Below are 16,746 nucleotides of genomic sequence, written 5' to 3'. Positions count from 1 at the left end.
CGTGATATCGATATTAAATAAATATCGTGAGTTCCACATAGCGATATTTATTTACTATTCAACAATTCAAAAAACACTCACCATTGGCACTCTGGCAAGTATTGCTATTTTCGGGTTTGGTTGATCATTATTGATAATTTCATCAAGCAATTACGACTTTGAGTATGATAAATATACTCAAAATTTGGAAAGGAAGCATTGAAGAATTGTAAATTCAAGGTAATTTTTTCTAGTTATCCACGTTTATTTTATTTTATTTTTTATCTTACTGATCTACTCTAGAAGGTAGAACTAATCTTTTTTTCCAACGAAGTTGGTGTTAAGTCTCCGACAACAACTGCATCTTGGAGACCTTGGTACAATTCTCGATCTGATCTTTTTATGGTTATCGCATTATCCAACGTGGCGAGGAGTTCCACCACGCTTGTTTTCGCATCAACAACTATCGGCTCAAAAGGCGTCCACCTCTCATCGATTAATCCGTCCTTCATTTTTTCTATGTTGAAGCCTGTAAGCATAAAATTCTCTAATGCTTAATGTATTGTGTTTTGCCGCTTGCCTCCACGCATTATTTTTAAAAAATCTGCAAATGGAAACCGTCTTCTCCAAAATGGAAAAGAATAGGATATTGCATAGCCATAAAGCTTGGTTGTAACTCATTTATCCTTTTTAAGCCTTCGATCTTTTCGACAAAACGTCTCTACCGTTATTATTTTCATGTCCGTCTCCAACAATTAATCTAGCAACTTTTGCTGCCTCTGGTATGTTGTACTGCCTTGCATCCTTGTTTCGTGTTCCGATGATTCTCAAGCGCACGTGGATCAAATCAGACTCTCGGAATCTTTCTCTTGTTGTTTTGAAAGATTTTATCAGATTATTCTCAACATTGAACATTTTTATCAATCCGTCAACAATTTCTTTATCTATGTTTTTCGGATCTTCCTTTTCTTTTCTTTTCAAAAAATACACTCGGTTTTGAACTTCGTTTTCTATGATCATGTATATATAACTGAGCAAATCTTGGCTTCTGGCCTGACATTGGCAGTAAAAAACCTATCTTATGATGCTTTTGCCCAGTCAATTTGAAAACATAGGGTCCACAACCTTTTTTGTTTATATCTTTGTCTATTTTTCCACCCATAGACGTCATAGCAAACATCGTATTGTATGACCGTATGTTTTCTCTGAATTTTCTTGATCTAGGTCTCCCATTGTAGTCCATGAGCTGCTTTAGATGTTCTTTTAGTAATGGCAATTTTACTTTCCCTTGTTGGCAACAGATGGTGAACTTAGGATTCTTGGGTCTCTTATATTTTGTGTTCCTCTCCTCATACCAAAGTATAGCACCACAGTGAGAGTAGACACTTGAAGGTCCTCTGAAATTCCACGGCGTAGAGAATTTTCCTGAAAATGAAAATGCACACATGTTAATAATATAAATTAATTTAGCAAAACAATAATACAATTAGAACTTACTATTGGTGACAACTTTGTCTTGATTGTTCTGTTGACCCGTAAACATCTCGCCTCGCTAAATTGTCATCAAAGTACGTAGCATTAATAAGGTGTTAACAAATGATTTTGTGATATACACTAAGAAATGCATTAATAAGGTATTACCAATTGTATCATAATCAATTTCCATATGATCATCGCTTGCCAAGGTTGTGGCATTTGTGTATACAGTCGAAACCTCTTGTGACCTTTGTGTATTGCAAGAGCCAATATCTGGACGTATAGATGAGAAAAGTAAGAATCCTAAAAGTTTTATTTCATAAATATATTATCATATTTTCAATATTGTACCTGATTGATATTGAGGAAGATTTGCATATTGAGTCTGCTGGAATAATGATTGTGAGATTGGATGTGATGGCTGCACATTGTTATATCCAATTGCTGCACACATAATGATGTAATTAACTTCTCATAAACGTATATAAATATAATATAAATATGAATTTTTTTTACCTGGTGAATGTTGAACATAAGGAAAGTACTGGTATTGTGAATGTGAAATCATAGGTGATGATTGCACGTTCCTATTGTACTGAAAAGATAATGAATACGAAGGAAAGAATCCATGTGTTTGTGTTGTTGAATGTTGAACATAAGGAAAGTATTGGTATTATGAATGTGAAATCACGGGGGATGATTTCACGTTGCTGCAATATCTGGAAAAAATAATGGATATGAAGAAAAGTATCCATGTGCTTGTGTTGTTGAGATAAAGATATGTTAGTTCATGTGCTTGTACGTGCTTGTGTTGTTGAGATAAATGAATGTGATAAGAATTACCAAATGCTTGACCGGCGGGTGAGTTTTGTCTCGGTGTGTTATGCATTCTTCTTCTGTGTGTATGGTTTCCCTTTACTCTCAACTTAAACATTCTTTCGATGCGTGCTTGTTTTGCCTTCAGTTTTTTGGAGATATCCATTTAGTTCTGCACTGTAAAATAATTAGTCAATAAAATAAATATATACAAACTAATATGGCATGCTCTCTGCAAGATGGCTGACTCCTCGTGTTATTATGAATGTTATTGTGCTATGAATAATGGAGATCAGCTTATGAAGGCCTCACAATCTAATATATAAGGAATAACCAACGAAAACTCATCAGATGAAGCATTCGAGAGATGGAGGAAGCTTTGTGGATTTGTTATGAATCGTAAGCGTAGGTTTCACTGCCAATCTTTCCAAATGTTATGAAGCTCAGGCTATGTGTCAAACCAATCAGGTTGTTACATTTCCTACCTTGTCTCGTTTGTAAAATTTGTGCATGTTGATTTTTTCTTCTCTAGAACTTTATCTCTGAAGTTACTTTAATTTTTTCTTATGACGCGTGACAATCAAATTTGGATTCTCTAATTGTTTGAACAAAAAAATCAATGTGAGCTGGGGTTCGGAATGGAATTTTTATTCAAGTGTAATTGAGGATATAGGTCTTTCTATTTATTTCTAGTTTGAGGACTCGTAGTTCTAGGAGTTAACTCAGTTCTAGGACTTTTATTTCCATTAATAAGGGTATGGTAATTGGTCAGACTACAACAAAAACACTTATTAGCTTCCTTGATCTAATCCATGACGTCTATTATACAGGATGGACGGAGAAGAACCGGAAATAAAGGGTTAAAGTTCAATAAGATAGAAATGAAATTGAGATTAATATTGTTCCATTTTTTATTTTTTCACAGGTAAGTCAGTTCCATTCTTTATTTTCAGGCTCAAAGTAAGAATTGAGATGAAAGAGGAGAAAGAGTAAACCCCCCTTTCAGGGCTTGGTATCAACTATGTCGTAAGGTCATCGAGCCTCCACCGACTTCGAAGCCTACCTCAGTGAGGCAGCCTTGAAGGAAGGCTAGAAGAGCCCAAGCATTTCAAAGTGGAATACCCGTTGTGCACTAATGTGACTGTACTAATGTGCAGTCAGTTGGAGCAAGATGTTCGTCTGCATATGTCAAGGCCTACATGGGTATTCAGTGGAATACAGGGGGCAATGGATGGTGCCAAGGGAATGATAAGAGAAGCGATTGGAGAGAAGCTTCATGTTTCTTATTCCTCTCCATCAGGCACAATTATTTATATTGCAAACTTGGGATGTTCAGTAGGACAAAATACATTCCTTGCAATAAAGACCATAGTAGAAGCCATATAATGCATATTTCAATCGCAAGGCCTTGGCCCTCAAACCCCTGAGTTTCAAGTATTCTTTAGTGATCAAGTCTCAGATGACTTTAACAAACTCTTCACTTCCCTTTCTCCCAAAAGACAATATTTTGCAGCAGCAGTACCCGGTTATTTTTACTCTTGCCTTTTTCCCGAGTCTCTCCATTTTATTTACTGTTCATATTCACTTCAATGGCTCTCGAAAGTACCAAAAGAAATCTAATGAAACAAATCAAGGACGCTATGATTAGTGCTCTTTGGATTCTTACAATGTTGAATGTGCCCAATCTAATTGCATATGTTGACGCATTGCGAGGTATGGTTTTAGGACTAAAAGTTTCTCGGACTAAAGTTTTCTTTTGAAGTTGGTGGTGAGGTTTTGTTGGGGATTTTTCTGGTCAGCTTATGTGTGTTTCTTGTTGTTTGGTTTGCTAGTATTGGGATTCGTTATAGGTGGTGTTACAATGTACTACCTTGATGAAGAACAGATTCACATATCAGATAACCTTAACTTCGATTATACCAAGAGTATTATCTCCATTATCATGTCTTGCCCAAGCGTGTCATGTGGCTTGAATTGTAAAGAGAATATTGAACTTGAAAAATATGTAGGATCGCGTGTTATTGCTCCTAATCAGAATTTGAATCTTCCTATTTCGTTGAAGTTGCCGGAGTCAGATTACAATCAGAAGCTTGGAGATTCCAGGTATATACATTTGAATCACTTTAAAAAATGTTAGATGTTTTACGTTCTATGTGTAGTGATTTTGTTGTCTGCCTGTAGATCTAAGTTTTACGTGTTTATGCTAGTTTCGTTGTCTTGTTGCATTCCATCATGTTGGGAACAACTTTCCTTGGAAAGACTACAAAGGACCCTTATCAAAACTTTGGTTCTTTGATTCTTAATTGTACACCATGGTTGTTCATTATATATGTGTGTCTGACTTAATGACTTATCGACCAATGTTGTGTGTAGGTTAAGGTGAACCTCTTATCGACTGATGGTGAAGTTACTGCCAGTCCAAGCTATATCCATGTTGATCTACACGGTGGGTGTTAGCAACTATTTTTATCTATTAAACACGGTGGCATATATTAAACACGGTGGGTGTTCCATTATTTATTTTCAAGTTTAACAAAAGAATTGAGATTAAGGCAAATACTTTCGGGTGGACTCGAAGCTGCGGATAGATCAGCAGATAACTTGGGCAGATGAACAAATTATTGTTAATATATAGAAGATGAGCAGCACAATTCGATTGCTAATAGAATTTGTTATCTATTTGTCGTACGGATTCGATTGCTAATAGAATTTGTTCTAATAATATTTAATAGATTGTGATGTTATCTATCTACAGAGTTTTAGTGGAGAGAAATCTACGTGGGAGTCTACAGAGTTTTAGTGGAGAGATGAGTCTACGTAGGAGAGCTCTGTTATAAGAAATTGCCACCTAGGATTGTGATTGCCACCTTAGGTAGACTCTGCTTTAATATAGAAAGATGTGATAGTAGATAGCCGTCTTGTTGAGATTTCTTTACTGGAGTTGTCCATATTGTTTAGTCTGAAGAAAATAATTTGATCGTTGTTGGGAATTAGGAGAAGCGAGATATTGGAGATTAATCACGTAGGAGGTGACAGAAGTTATAATAAATTGTTTATGCTTAGTGCCTTTTATATAGACCATTCAAGTAATCTTAAATCTATTAGGATTGTTGGTCGTAGAGTTATGTTACTATGATTTGGACTCTTATATTTTTTCCGTTAATATAAGGAACACATATAAGATGAAACTACAAATAGTGATTCGAAAAACATAAATAGAAGCAAACAGATATTACAATTTGGATTTTTTTTATACTATTAGAAATTAAAATTGCTAAATTCTTATCGTGTATACGTATGTAGGTGCAATGCTTAGATCAGACATGATAACAGATTAACAGAACAATATATGGTAGTTATATAACCAGTAAGTTTGATAGACATGCATATAAACATAAAACATGTTTAGATCAATGCGGAGGTAGAAAGCCAAGAGTTGAGCCTGTGCATTTTTAAGTTCCACTCTATCAGTTCCACCACCCCTGATTTAAAGCTAATGCTTTGATATTCTCTAGAAGTTTATCAGGGTCCAGAGATGCGAATCATTCCAATGCTCCTGAGACGGACAGACAAAATCTTGCATTTCGAGAGTTGTCCAGACCGACCCTTATCTCAAGAACCGGATACTTAACTGCGCATAGGCTTCGTTCGGCAAACAGGAGCAGACCATCCCCAGTTCTGTTCTTCTACAAACCTCGTCCCAAGCATAATTAACAGCAGTATGGAAGGCGTCTGAGTTTCTTTGCTTCTCCATATGGGAGAAATGTGCTCGAAAGTGATACAACAATGATGGTTCAATCCATGAAAAGGTTGGATCCCCAAAGTAAGCTACCAAAAAGCTCTCCTGCTTTTTACACTTCAATGCCTTCTGATGCATCCGAACAATCAATTATCTGTCCTGGCCACCAAGGATACCACTTCAATTTAGCCCAGACTAAATCAGAAACAGAAAACTCAGCTCTTTGCCCCGGTGCAATGGCATAAGTGGCTGCATGCGCTCTTCCACAGTTAGTTTCAGGGTTCAAGGCATCTGCATATACAACTTGTTTTTGTAAATTATTCACTTGAACAACTTCAACTCCAATTTTTCGCTTGTCATCTTCCGAGTAATGATAATCAGTAGGCTGAACATCTGAGAACAAATCCCAACAGATAAAGTGGAGCTTCATAACAAATCATTTTATGTGAATGATGTCGGTCTCCTGATAGAAAATTGTTGACATCTTCCTTAAACAACCCTCCGCGGATATTGAACTCAGGCTGTCGATAACACTTACAACGATTGAAAGCCAGCAATCTGAAATTCCACTCTATTAGCTCCACCACAAGGGTTTGAGGCTAACTCTTTGATATTCTCGAGAAGTTTATCAGGCAAAAAGATATCACACTTTGCGTGTTGTCTAGACGATCTCTTATCCTTGCCTCGTCACGGATCCAATCATTGTTAATAACCTGAGATTTGAACTTTGCATAAGCTTCTTTTTTGGCGTGCAGGGGCAGACCATATGATTTGAACTTTTATACAATTCCTAAAAAATAGGCATTAGGATTGTTGGTCGTAGAGTTATGTTATTAGATAGTAGATATCAAACTTGAATAGGTAAGATCAAGATCACCATCTTACGATCAAGATCAAAATATTTTTTAGCAGGACTCTTATATAGTTCCTGAAAAAAATAGGTAAGCTTTCATAATTGGGTTCTAGTAGCTGATAGAGTTCTCATTTTATGTGAATGGAAAAGCTTCAAAATTCGTTCATTGCAATGCCTTTCAGGTCAGGAATTACATCTGCATGGACCAAATCTATGAATCGTACTCAATCGAGTTATCATCCACCAATACATAGCACTAACTTAATCTATGAAACTGGTATTCAGGGAAAGCACCAATATGGACAAACAGCTTTGAGAAGGGCACTTCAAGTCGATTTCTTCTAACTCAATTCCCTTATGGGAGGTCGAGACTCTGCTAATTTGACCTCAAAATCATCAGATAACAGCCGAAACCCTACCTCTTTTGCAACAGAGCTTAATTTAGCTTGTTTCTTCTGTTGAAGCAGAAGTGCCAAGATGTCATGAATGGACCTGCCCTGTGCATCTGCGGATAACTCATTCAAAACAATCTTTTCTCCCTCATTTATAACCATAACAGACACCTTATTCTTTAAGCTGCCCACCCTTGTTAATGTTGAGTGCCTTCTTGGATGTTTCGATTGATCTGAGGCACTTCCACCTTTCTTTCCTGGGAATGCCTGTGCTGAAAATTTGCTAAGAGTGACAGTTTCCTTTAAATCCGCCTGAATTGAGACATGATTGTCCAGTGCAAACTTTCTGAATACCTGGAGAGCAGCCTGGCTCTTTCTTTTAGTAATCAAGGATTCAGATGATCTGTCCACAAAAAGAATCATTGATGGCTTGTTTGCTGGTAAAGTAAAATCAGCATCATTTCCCTCACCGAGTACAGTTAATATTCATGTGTTCTTAAGCTTACCGAGTTTGTAAACACACCATAATACTGGCACATTATCTACACTAAAAAAACATGTCACATTGGAAATTTGGAATCGTTGAATGAGGTTACTAAGATGATCCGTATATATTCTTAAAATTCAAAGCACAACTTAGGATTCCCCCATTGCGGTCCTTCAAAAGGAGGTAATTGATGCAAGTTCTATAAAATCGTTTAGCAAGAAAAATAAATATATTTCTCTAAAAGATGCCTGCGATTATCAAAGAGATTTTTTTTTATTCACAAAGAGGTTATAATAAGAGATAGAGGCTTGAAGGACAAAGAATTTAGAGGATGATGGAGAAGAGTAGTGTGAAGAATAGAAGGTGAAAAGCCAAACAGAATGGGCATAAACCAAAGAGGATAGAAATCCTACAACTGGTAAAATATAGTTGCCGATAGATCTCCTAGTCATTCAATTTAATATAAATTATAAAGTAGATCTTTTAGACCTATGTTTTAGCAGATTCGGACTTGTATTCCTTAATTAATTACATGTAGGTAGTGTTTCAATTAGTGTGGGAAGTGTTTCAATTAGCTTTGATATTAGAAACGTGGCATACCAGACTCAAAAGCTTTGATATTAGAGTGCCACCTAGGAAAGAGAAAAATCTAACCTAGAGGTCTCTGCTTTAGTATATAGATAGTAGATAGTAGAAATAGATATGAAATAGACCACTATATGTTAAAAATTCGGAAATTAATCGGAAATTGGATCGGATTTTGAAAACACATCTAATTCCGATCTAATTATTTAAAAAAAAAAAATCAGATATCAAAATTTTGGATATCGAAACACAAATATTATTGCCAAATTAGCTACAGCCAAAGAGGAACTTCGTCACACATGAAAATTTTGATTAGCTTTACGAGGCATTACTTTTGTAAAAACAGGTACACAGCTGTAAACAGTCACATAAGACAAACGACTCATATTTGTAGGTAATTTTTTTTAAAAAAAACATCAGAGTTTGAAAATTGACTGCTCTGAACTGTATCGATTGGTTGAAGCTTTTAGAATACAACTTTACAATGAGGATGTGTACAGCATCAATTACAAAAACAAATTGAATAAAAAAGAATACATACAAGGTCAACTACAAAGTTAAGCCGTCTCGATATCCTTGATCATAACCTGTAAGCAAAAACAACAATAGGTTTAATTTAGATTGAGATTTACAGTGTGCCTCTTTTCCCACATTTGTAGTTCATACATTTTTAGTTCACAAGAGCTTGTGTTTGCTTTGAACAGTACTTCCTCCTAACTAAAGGCACAAGGACCATACTTAAGCAACAAGACCAGATGATTCCAACTTTGGGGTGGGGTGGGAATTATGGTTTTCTTGCAAGGAGTGAAGGACTCTAACGAAGAAGCTTTATATGCATGCTATATTGCTATCCTCTTTTAAGTTAGTAAATGTACCTTTCCAAACCATAAACTGTCCATTCCAATGTCATTTTCCACGTATGGTACATCTTCATGTTTAAGCTCTGGGTCAGTGAACGCGAGGACCTTCTGTAGCTTTTTATGGCAGAAAACTTCAACTTCAGCTATGTAAAGGGCTTTCACAGGCCAATGGTCAGAAAGCATCTCTTCAACTCTATTATAATTTAACAGCCTCGTTCCTTTTCCAAAAGAAAGAATGCGATCACACCTAAAAGATGAGCTTGGCTGAGGTAATAAACGCTCTAAACACTAAATTAACACAACATCAACGTTGAGAGGTCAGGACAACAACGTTACATTGGACTTCCAAGGTGCAACTAAAAGTAAAATGTAGAAACTTAGTTTCTTTCGGATGAACTGAGAAAGTTTATATGCATACCATGCAGGATTACGCCTTCCAGATTTTGGATCCTCTCCACGATATTTACTCGAATTAAACTCATACTTGTATGTCGGTGGAAATGTCAATGCGCCTTCTGTCCATCCATCAAATGCACGCCCTTTTTTAAGCTCTCGTAAAGCTGCAACAACAGTCATGTCAAGCTCTAATAAATTAGGCGTCTATTAATTAACTGAACCAATTGGCAAAACCCAAATGGAGGTTATCAAGAGTTCAAACTAAAAAGACACGGGGAAATATTGATAAACTGTTCCAAAACTACTATTTGTATGAAACCAATTATCACATCTTATAAGGTCAAAAGTGGTTCCTTATGGGGTGAACAAACATGTTATCGTCACCATGCTAAAATGACCTTGTGATATCATCGTGATACTTTTCTCTCCCTATTTTTTTAATGGAAGATCCATGATACAGTGGTCCCAGGAAGCAGCTAATTCCTAGGACCACAACCCAGACACACACCGACCAGGAACCCATCTAACCAAGACACCACCCTTCCACCTATAACTCTAAGGACTCAAAACAAATTGGGAACCAAAACAGAACAAAAAGAATAGTCTCATAGTCTCATATTTCTGCAGTTTGTATTTCAACCTTAGTTACAGGATACATGGTGCCGCACCCGCTCCGGAACCTTGATTCCGCACTCCCCACTAGGATCCTCCTCGGAACCTCGCTCCTAACAAAATTGGTTCTATTTCCGTATGATATAGCTCGTTATTAAATATTCATTTATTTAAAATTAATCTTTTTCATTTATGTAATAAGTTAATGAATAAAAATTGATGTGTGAGACATTTTATAGCAATATAATGGATTTCTCCGTTTTATTTATAAGAAATCTAATAATATGTTCACTATTTTTACTACAAAAGGTGAAAAAATACAAATGGAAATCTTCCTAGGAAAAGGATATAGAACTCGTATCAACAATGAACTCCGTTTCATATTTGTCATGCTTCCAACAATATATTCTATGATAACTGTTTTTACTATCCTATGTCTTCTTTAGAACACCCGCTTCCCCGCACCTGCAGTCACACTCGCTCCCGCTCCCGCTCCGTGCAACTAAGATAATTAACTTACATTTTCTTTTTGACCAATAAATCGATAATTGGCTTAGTAAAAAGTCAGGATAAATTCCGAAAAATTAAAGTGTGCTTGGTTCTGCAGATTCATTTTCACGAAAAGTTTTGTTTGATTTGGTGGAGGAATGTAAAGATAAAGAGTGCAAATATGCATCAGCATTACAGCTAACCAACTTTAACACGAGGAATAAACAGGTCGTTAAGGAATTTTCTCAAGAAATGAAAAATAAGCAAAATCAAGTTACCTGATCCTTCACAGTCAATTTAGACCATTCTGCTTTTGAAATGGAGTTCTCATGTTTCCTCAAATGGTAAATTGATACGGTAATTCAGATCTCCAAGCCAAATTATTCTTCTGCAAATGTAAAAGCAAGTTAATTTTGTAGAGAGAAAAATGAGAACAGACATAATACAATTTTAGGATTCATTGCAATCTTCACAAACAAGCTGTTTTCCTCTCATGCTCAGGGTAACAACTACCACTCAGAAAGCTTATAGGTATACATAAGAACTACTTATCTTGAAGAGGTGCTATGTGGGTTTCCCTATGCTTTACAAGCAATTTAGCATGTAATATCATAATACTCCAGTATTATTTTGATAATGGATGTGATACCACCTATTAGGTACTGTGCTAATTGGTGTCTTATCAGACTCAAGTTGGCGTTTAATCTGAAATTCATACTAACTTACAAAATGTGTACACATGAAAATTCTGAGCATGTGGGCATCATCAGCCTACGTGCATTCCAACCTTTACTGATTAGTGTGTGAAAAATCATATTCGTAGCCACAAATTTATAGAATTCAGAATAGATTTATTATGAAAAATACAAGCCAACATGTTTTATTTGAAAGAAAATCTACCAATAAGGTTTGAATGGTCTTCATTTACAAAACTCAATGTCAGCATTAGTTTAGGTTTATGCACTTGAAAAATCACAAGGAATAGCATCCTCCAGTAGCATCTGCTCTACAATTCAAATAATAACAAACAAACAAACAAAAAAAAAGCACAAACACCTATATAGGCCAGCCTCATGATAACCTGCTTAAAAGCATAGAACTGATTACAATATTCAATCATTTTAAGCTAAAAGGTAAATATTCTCCATAACTCCTACAAATATCCAGTTCTGTATGTATACAGAAGGCAATAAAGCTAAACTAACCTCATAAGAAAACAGAGAAAAATAATACCCATGAGAGAGAAGGCTTGATAAAAAATGAAAAAAAGTGATATGGATCGTAATTTCTAATTGTAGTGTGTCTTGATTAAGAATGAAAAGGAAAGTGTTTCTTCTTTACTTACTCATGATCGTGGATGGTTCGGGGGAAACCAATGTGAGATGCTGGATAAAAGCGGGTCCTACGATGTATCTCTTTTACATCTGCATTTCTTCGAAGTTCATCCCCATATTTCTCACCCGACGTCAGGTGAGTGCAGATAAAACAAAATAGTGTCTGGTATATAGACATACTGACTGATATTGATCCCTGGAACATATAAAAGTCATCAACATAAGTCCAATTACTGTAGCTCAAAATAAGAGCATAGAAACTAAACTCATTCAGTATATTTGGTACAGGAAATCAAACATCATAAAAGGGACTGATCCTTTAAATAATAATGAATCTATATGATGTTTCCTAAAGTAATTAGTTTAAATCAATTCCTTAACAATTAAGAAGAGAAAAGGTCAATTAAAAAGTAATGTAGGCCGAAGTAAAATTTACACAACTATTACAAAATAATATGCTAAACCGTATGGGAGATTGACATCCACCCATTTATAAGCCCCCTTCTACATTTCTGGAACATTATCATGATATTACCAGTATCAAGACTGAATCCTACAAGAAAGTTATGGTAAACCAATTAGATGTCAACATATGTATGTCAGCATGTCAATGAGCACATTTCCAACTTTGACAAATTTAACAAGGTTTCAGTCAGTTTTCCTCTATATAGGTCTTGCATTAACGTCAGACGTCAAAAGTTCTTATATAATTCAAGGTAGACTTAGTCATTTTGTACAAATCAAATGGCACATTAGCTATGTTTGGGCATTCAAAAAACATATGATCTTTCCATTGGAAGATAATTACATTGCAAAAAGAAGCAGAAAAACAATCAGAAAAGTAAGTAAAATAACGATCTATAAACATCATTTAGATGGAAGATTCTAAACAACGGAAAGTAACTTGCCTTGTTACCAATGTAACCCATAATACCAACACCAACTGTAGACACCCTTAGATTCTGAATATGCCTCTGCAACCTTCTACGAACCCATATGGAAAGAAAAATCCCAACCATTTGCTTACTCACTATCCTCACGAAAGGAGATCTTCTTTTTCGATGTATAAGAGATTCTAGGTCGAGGTCTGCAAGCAAAGCCATCTCCGAAGGCTCTTCACTATTACCGGTAGATAACTTAAAGGAATTATATGTTCTCAAAGGCTATGATGTTTTAAAAGATTTTACAGATTTGAAGGAATTTGGCTGCTCTAAAACACGCTGGATGGTTACAGATTTGAATGAAAAGTAACTCTAGGAAACGACCAAGCTATACCTTTCTAGTCCCCTCCCACATTGCAATTGACAAATGAATAGCTTGAGTTCTCATTGATTGATGCTCTATGTTCATTTTGGTACTGGACTTGCCATAGAACTGCACATTGAACTCAACTCCACAGTGACAATAATTCCGTTTAGACAAATTTGACAGATAAAAAAGTGATAAATATAGTGAACTAAGCTAGAACTCTTGTATACATGATCATAAGAACTCTTGTATACACTAGCTCATTGGCCCGGCTATTGCCGGGCTTACTACATTAATAGTGGATGATCTTATGATTATGTTTACATTGTATTTCAATCATCGTACAAACGTTAATAAATATTCGTACACAGTAATATAATCAACAAAGGATGGAGATTATTAAAATCCAATTGTGCATGGCTGAGAAGTAGAATGAGTAAATGAGTTGTAGGTGGAATTCATGTATGCGCAATCACAACCAAGTGACGAATAGTATAAAGCAATTGACCAATATTTTTGTGCATGGGTGGCTTGATTGAATTTATTTATTTAAAACATGTGAGGTTTTTTCTAGACTAAACCAAGTTATTACGACTTAAATTTTAAAATCACCTACAAAAAGATTCTGAAAAGTTTTGGTTGCTTAAGTATTGAATCCTATTAATTTCACATAGCAAGTTTCGATTGTAATCCAATACTTAGTGTTCTCATTTCATCAAACTAAACTCATTCTAGATAAATCTCTGCACAAAAATAATTTATTTCTAAATTACATAGTAAGCACTGATCTAGAAAACAGCAAAAAAGAGTTTTCAAGAGTTACTTGAGTCAGTCTCAAAACCGATGTCTTTAATAGCTTTCATAGTTATAATTGTGCACTAAGCTATCATTATACCTTGCTCCGATCCAATAGAATTACAAAATCAGGCCGCCACCAAGGCATTTTAAGGGTAAAAACCCACACCATGGAAACGATCCACTGGTGATTTAAGCCCAAATTAAATGCCCTTCCTGCCTCAAGTAGACACTTCTTACCCCCATGGTGGATGCAATAATTTACATTTTGCTAAACCATCAACGATGGACTTGTTTCTTTAGATGATGCCACTCAGAAATTGTATTAGTACGCCATCGGTGCTGCAACCGTGGCAGCTGGCAACCCCAGATGAACAATATGAATCTGGAAAATTCCATACTAATATTCTTCTTCTTTTTTCTATCCGGCTAGAGTTGCATATAGTCTGGAGCTTAACTGCAGAATGAAGTTGAACATATATATGTACATTACTTTGACAGAAGCATCCTCTTTATAAAGCGTGTGGAAGTTCATTTTGAGTTACTGATATAGCTGAAATTGGATATTTGTCTTTTCAATTTTCTAAATTCTAACACACATTCTCCTTAACATACTTCCACATTAATAATTTTATTTCTTCTAAAAACGTTTACACAACTACCAGTAGTTGCTATTAACAAAGGAAGATGGTACACACTTCTAAGAATCATTCTTTGTTTGCAATTTTTCAATGCATTTTGATGAACATCAGATAAAAGAATTTAAGAATAAGAATTCTGCATGTGAAAAGGTATGTATCATTGTTCATTGAAATAGAACTAACAGGAAAACGAACAACATCTCAAATGAGTGTGTTTCTCACCGTGAGATGCTGAAAGAGGAATTCTGTAATTCATCTGTACTAAATGATATTTAGCAAGATCAAGCTTCAGAACTGATATATTTCCACCAGAGTCTCCAATATACCTACAGTGTTGCAGTGTGTCTCTAGTGACATGTGATAATCAAGAACTTTGAAATCCTACATAACGTTGGGAAAGTTGGAAAAGCTTACGCATAAGAAGTTTGTTGAACGACTGTAAAAGAGGTGATATCTTCTTTCAACATGAACACATCACACAATTGCTTCCTCTCTATGTCCCAGACCTAAGAAAATGTAGTGGTTTAACAAACCAATAAGTCACAAAATATTATGAAGGGCCAAAGAGTGCATAAAAATAAGGCCTAAAAGTAAAACTGCGGATCACATTTGTAAAGTGAACATATGACACATAGTTTCTTCTGTAAACAAAAGCTTAAGTTATAAGACTGTTTTTGGACTTACTACCAATCACATTTATGAGTAATGAGTCAACATATAGGACTTGCCTCAATGTTGTTCTGGACAGTAACATTAAACAGAATGCCTTGGTTCTTAAGAAACTGTAACAACACGAATAAAAAACAAATGTCAATTAAACGGTACGCAAAGAAATAGGAATAATGCATGCAATGACACCACTAAACAGTAAATAATATTTAAACCTGCATGAATTTGCTCGGAACTGCGTCATTGGATTGTAGTAGAGCTTGAGTAATATCTTTACCAAGTAACTTAATTCGACCATCTCTGTAACAATCAATATATTATTTCAGTCTACATCACTACATGCTATATATATGCATAGGATAAATAGATAAAGAAATAAAAGGGAGGGATCTGGCTAGAGTTAGATATAGTCTGGGGCTTAATTGCAGAATGGAGTTGAACATATATATGTACATTACTCTGACAGAAGCATCCTCTTTTATTACGGTAATGGTTGCAACTGATTCAATTACAATGTATGAATGTAATTACACTATTACAGACACCAATACCAAAATTGAATTTCAGTAAATCGGTGACTTCTACAACAACAAAAAGTGGCTTGTCAAGAGAATTGACCAGCCAAAGAGATGTATAAAAAGAGAATAAACAGCATTGGCTAACTTGTACACTTCAATCTCGAGAAGATTAGAACTGAAACTTATCGCCTATTAGATAAAAGAAATCAGAGTAAGGCGGATGTTCATATCATAATATCAATTTGAACAACTATAAAAATGACGAAAACAAAATTTACCTATTTACTCATTGACAACTCCACTTGTAAGATTGAGGCATATGAGAGAGTCCATGGAGGTAATCACAGACCTTACACTTTTAGGTTTCTGATTGTTGTGGTAGAGGTGTTATTGACTCCTAAACAAATAAACAAAAGGAATTGACGAAATAAGTATCACAGGATTCACAGGATGCCTTATCGACATACCTAGTACATGAACAAAAATAAAGTAGTGATGATATTACCTCTGAAAACTGTAAATGACTATGGTAAACATTGGAAGTCTTAACAATTGTTTCCCATGTTTGATCAATAGAGGGAGGCTTGGAACACTTTTCTAGAATGAAATGCAGCAGAATTCTTGGAGGAAACAGAAGGTAAGGTACGCCATAGCCAAGACTCATAAAGTGATTTTGGTAACGGTGGGGCAAGAGGAAACTGTGAAGAGTACACATCTGGACTACCCTGATACACTTCTCTTAAGAACTGTGGTTTTTCAAAATCCAGGTCACCGCTATTCCGTACATTTGAAGACATAAAGGACCTAGCCTCCTGATCAAGAACATCACCGTTTCTAAAGCCATCCAAGCTATGTCT

The 16,746-nt window shown here is 35.5% G+C and overlaps 1 protein-coding gene across 1 annotated transcript; it reads right to left on the bottom strand.

Moving 5' to 3' along the window:
- Positions 1–8,762: 8,762 nt before the first annotated feature.
- Positions 8,763–16,424, bottom strand: LOC147496845 (type IV inositol polyphosphate 5-phosphatase 3-like). The gene is given in 13 exon segments (XM_086559698.1): positions 8,763–8,914; positions 9,203–9,434; positions 9,606–9,769; positions 10,963–11,013; positions 11,015–11,072; positions 12,030–12,214; positions 12,927–14,518; positions 14,925–15,028; positions 15,117–15,208; positions 15,431–15,484; positions 15,587–15,671; positions 16,168–16,286; positions 16,395–16,424. Coding segments are annotated over 7 exon segments (915 nt in total). The 5' UTR covers positions 13,122–14,518; positions 14,925–15,028; positions 15,117–15,208; positions 15,431–15,484; positions 15,587–15,671; positions 16,168–16,286; positions 16,395–16,424; the 3' UTR covers positions 8,763–8,884.
- Positions 16,425–16,746: the final 322 nt, after the last annotated feature.

Source organism: Coptis chinensis, chromosome 5 (assembly GCF_015680905.1).
Source record: "Coptis chinensis isolate HL-2020 chromosome 5, ASM1568090v1, whole genome shotgun sequence".
Lineage (NCBI taxonomy): Eukaryota > Viridiplantae > Streptophyta > Magnoliopsida > Ranunculales > Ranunculaceae > Coptis > Coptis chinensis.
Note: the sequence above shows the minus strand (reverse complement) of the source record. Positions and strands in the feature narration are given on the sequence as shown.